Source organism: Plasmodium gaboni, chromosome 3 (genome assembly GCF_001602025.1).
Source record: "Plasmodium gaboni strain SY75 chromosome 3, whole genome shotgun sequence".
Taxonomy (NCBI): Eukaryota; Apicomplexa; class Aconoidasida; order Haemosporida; family Plasmodiidae; genus Plasmodium; species Plasmodium gaboni.
Window position 1 is genome coordinate 837,903 of NC_031483.1, and position 4,376 is coordinate 842,278.

A 4,376-nucleotide genomic window follows, 5' to 3' on the forward strand; every position below is an offset into this window, starting at 1 on the left:
AATTTAAGATTAATATTATATGAATAATATATATATATAGTAAAATAATTTATATGTATTTTTTTAAATAATGTTTGTATTATTTTGAGAACCTATTATATTTTTTTTATTATTTTTTTTTTTTCACCACTATTACTTTTTAAATTAATCCGAAAAAGTAATTATATATTTATATATATATTATCATAGTTATATAAAAGAAAAATATATAATAATACATTTATTTATATGTATATATGCTTTTTCCCCTTAACTTATAAATACATATATATATATATATATATTTATAATTTTTATTTTATTTTTTTCTTTTTAAATGGAAAAAGAAGAAGATTTAAAAGATTTTTGTGTAATAGATAATCGTGGTAGTGATAGTCCGATAGATGTATCGTGTGATAACATAATTGATAAGAATGGTAATGTGATATATAAAAGTTATAATAATGTGTACAAATTAACATATAAGCACATATTTAAATATAAAAGAATAAGTTGCATTAGTACTGATGTTATATATGATGAGAATGGAAATGGATATACTCCATTATATCATTATTATTATGATGACGTAATTAATTCAGATACAAATAAGGAAGAGAATTATGAGATTAATGAGGAAATATATAATAGAGAGAGTACAAAACAAGAATGTTTGAAATATGATATGTATGAATTATTATTATTACGTTTTTTAAAATATGAATGTGAAAATGATGATTCGGAAGATATATTAAATAAATATTGTTTTATAAGAGAAAGGAAATGTAATAAACCAGGGGGGAATAAATATATACCTAGAGACAGAAGTAATAATAATAATAATATAGGAAATAATGTAAATGGAATGAATAATTATGTTTTATTAAATAATAATAATATGAGAATAAGGAACATATATAACAACAACAATAATAATAATAATATTAACAATAATAATAATTTTAATAACAATTTTAATATTCATAATAATGATAACAATGATGATGGTTATGTGAAGGGAAGACATCGTGGAAATTATTTGTCAAGTTCATTGAATAATATAAATGGAAAGGTTTTTAAAAATTTAGATGATAATTGTTATAATTTGCCAACTAATAATTTATATATTGATAAGGAGGGCAAAATGAATTTAACGGGAAAGGAACATTATAATGCAGCACCAAGTAATGAATATAACCATAATAATAATAAGAACACAAATAATTATAATAACAACAGTTATAATAACAATAATTTTTTTAATAACAATTATAATGATAATAATTATAATAATAGTAATAATAAAGGAATGGGAAATAAATATGATAGGAGTTTAAATTATTTAAAAAAAGAACATGATATGGTTGATTATGAATATAATAATAAAGGTAATATAAGAAAAAATGATTCGGAGAAATATTGGGATAATCCACCTTTACATTATTCTAAGAAAAATAATTATGATATTTTTACTTTGGGAGATATTAAAAAGTATGCAAAAAATAATGAGAAGAAAGGAAATAATAAATTTATGAATATGAATGATAATAACAGTAATAATAATATGAATAGTAATAGTAATAGTTATAATAATATATTTAAAGATAATGATGAAGAAAACTTAACCAAAAGTAATTTTGCAAAGTGGTTTAAGAATAATAATATGAATGTTAATGAAAATACAGACATAATAAAATATCTGAATAATAAAAATAATCAAGGACAATCAGAAGGAAAGAACAACAACAATAGTAATAATAATAATAATAATAAAAATAATATTTTTCAAGGTAATAGTAGGAATTATGAAAATGCCATGTATAATATAAATAATAATAATAATAATAGTAATAATAAAAATGAAGCTTCTTTTAATACAGATAATATAAACACAAATAATGGTAGGGAAGAAGAAAAAATTAGCAATACTGTTGCTGAATTATTAATGAAACAGATTTCTATGATTAAAGAACGTAATAAAGGTATGGATGTTATGGAAAAAAAAAATACGTTTGGTTTTTTAGATAACAATTATCAGAATTATGGAAGTAATAATAATTCTAGTTTAGAAAAAAACAATATGAAAGAAAATGATATATATTCAAAAGAAGCAAGCAAAAGAATAATGGATATTTTCAGAACATTAAATTCAAATGGTTTAGTGTCACAAGAATCATTATTGGAGAATCAAGGTATACCTAACAATAATAACAATTACAATAATTACAGTAATAATAGAAATAAGAATCAAAATAATATTAATATGAATCATAATAATAATATGAATAACAATATGAATTATTACAAAAATAATCATAAATATCATTCAATGGATAATGTGACATATAAAAAAAACTTTATTAATAATTATAGCAATAATGATGGAAATAATAATAATAGTAATAATAATAGTAATAATGTGGAACATTATTATATGAATAATAAAAAGGCTTTTAAAAATAAAATTAATAACTACCATAATTTACCAGATAATAAAAATAATATCATGAATAATAATACATATAATAATATTAATAAAAATAATTTATCTAATATGGAAAATTTTCCACCATCATTATCATTTAATAATTCAGATGTTAATAAAAATAATACACAAGGAAATATTAATATTACTCCCATAATTAATTCAATATTACGTTTAGATAATGAAGTTGATAATGTGCACAACAATTCAATATCTGAAAACATACAGAATGCAAAAGTAAGTAATGTTTTAGATTCATTAAAGTCATTATTAAAAGCTTCAAAAAACCAAGGTAATAATAATTATAATATACCAAAAAATTTTAATAATAATAATAATAATCATAATAATAGTAATAGCAAATTTATAAATTATAACTCACAACAATTTTATCCATCACATCAACAACAACAACAACAACAGCAACAGCAACAAATACAAATGCAAACACAAATAAATCGTACTCATTTGAACGATTATAATAAAAAAAAATTTAATAAAAAGGAAAGGTATCCAATGAAATATCCTGAATTTGATGGAACTACAAACGAAACTATGATGGTACGAGAAAAGGCAGAAAGACAACTTGTTTGAAAAATAAAAAAAATAAAAAATATATATATTTTGTTTTGCATATATATATTAATTTTGTACAATTTTGCATATACTTTTAAATATATATATATATATATATATATGTTTATATATCTTATTAATATTTTTATTATTATATGCTTCTGTTAATATATATATTTATATTTTTAAGGCACTTAAAAGTTTAATTCAAAACCAAGGTGAAATAAAAAAGTAATTGGTATATTAAGCCATGAAGCTTTTATATAAAAAAAAAAAGAAAAAAATAATGAAATAATATATAAGATGTAAACATAAAAAAATTAAATTAAATAATTTTTTTTTTTTTTTTTTTTATTACTCCATATAGTGTATATATATATATCATTTATATGTTATATATAAAAAAATTTTATAATAATAATATTTTTTTTTTTTTTTTAATAATATATAATAAAGTTACAAATATGTATTATATATATAATATATTGTGATGTATTATTTTAGATAGAATGGAAAAAAAAAAGTGTTACATTCTATGTTATTATAATTCAAAATAATATAAAAATTAGTAAACTTTATATATATGTAAAAATGTAAATAATAAATATATTAAACAATATACTAAATATATTTTTAACTAAAATATTGTGTAAAGAATTGTAAAATTTTGAATTACATATTAAAAAGTCAGAAAACCATATAAAAAATTTAATATATTTTTTTTATAAAGTTTCATATATATATATATATTATTTTAAAGAATTATTTTTGCTTTTTTTTTACTTTTGTAATTTTGTTTTATTCAAATTGTTTTTAAAATAAATATTATAGAAATAATTTTAATTGTAGGAATAAATTTATGCATTTTACTTTTATTTTATTATTATTATTTTTTTTTTTATGTATATGTGAATGAATTTAAATATATTCCAATTAATTATAACATATTTTATCCCACATATCAAATAATATAAACAATGTGGTCTTTATTATATATATATTTATATATTTTTCCAATATTCTATATATTCCATATATTAGATATATTTATATGTTGTTCATTATTCAAATTATTATGAAGAGATGCTTATATTTTATAGATTTGGGTGTACATATTATGATTCTCATCAAAAGTATTATTATTCTCCTCTTATCTTTCATGATATTTATTTTCTATATCATCATAAATTATACGAATTTTCCAACTGATCGTCTTCATTGGTTACATTATTATTATTTTCATCAAAATGTATATCCATAGATATATTTGTGCGTAAATTCTTTGTTTGAGAACCATTATTTTTCGTTATAAGATCATTAGGAGGAATATTTGTTG

The 4,376-nt window shown here is 18.0% G+C and overlaps 1 protein-coding gene across 1 annotated transcript; it reads left to right on the forward strand.

The window, feature by feature from the left end:
- Positions 1-316: 316 nt before the first annotated feature.
- PGSY75_0323800 (hypothetical protein) lies at positions 317-3,058 on the forward strand (the record flags this gene model as incomplete). Its single annotated transcript, XM_018784089.1, has 1 exon — positions 317-3,058. The coding sequence occupies one exon, from the start codon at positions 317-319 to the stop codon at positions 3,056-3,058; it is 2,742 nt and encodes a 913-aa protein (XP_018643672.1).
- Between the last annotated feature and the right edge of the window lie 1,318 nt (positions 3,059-4,376).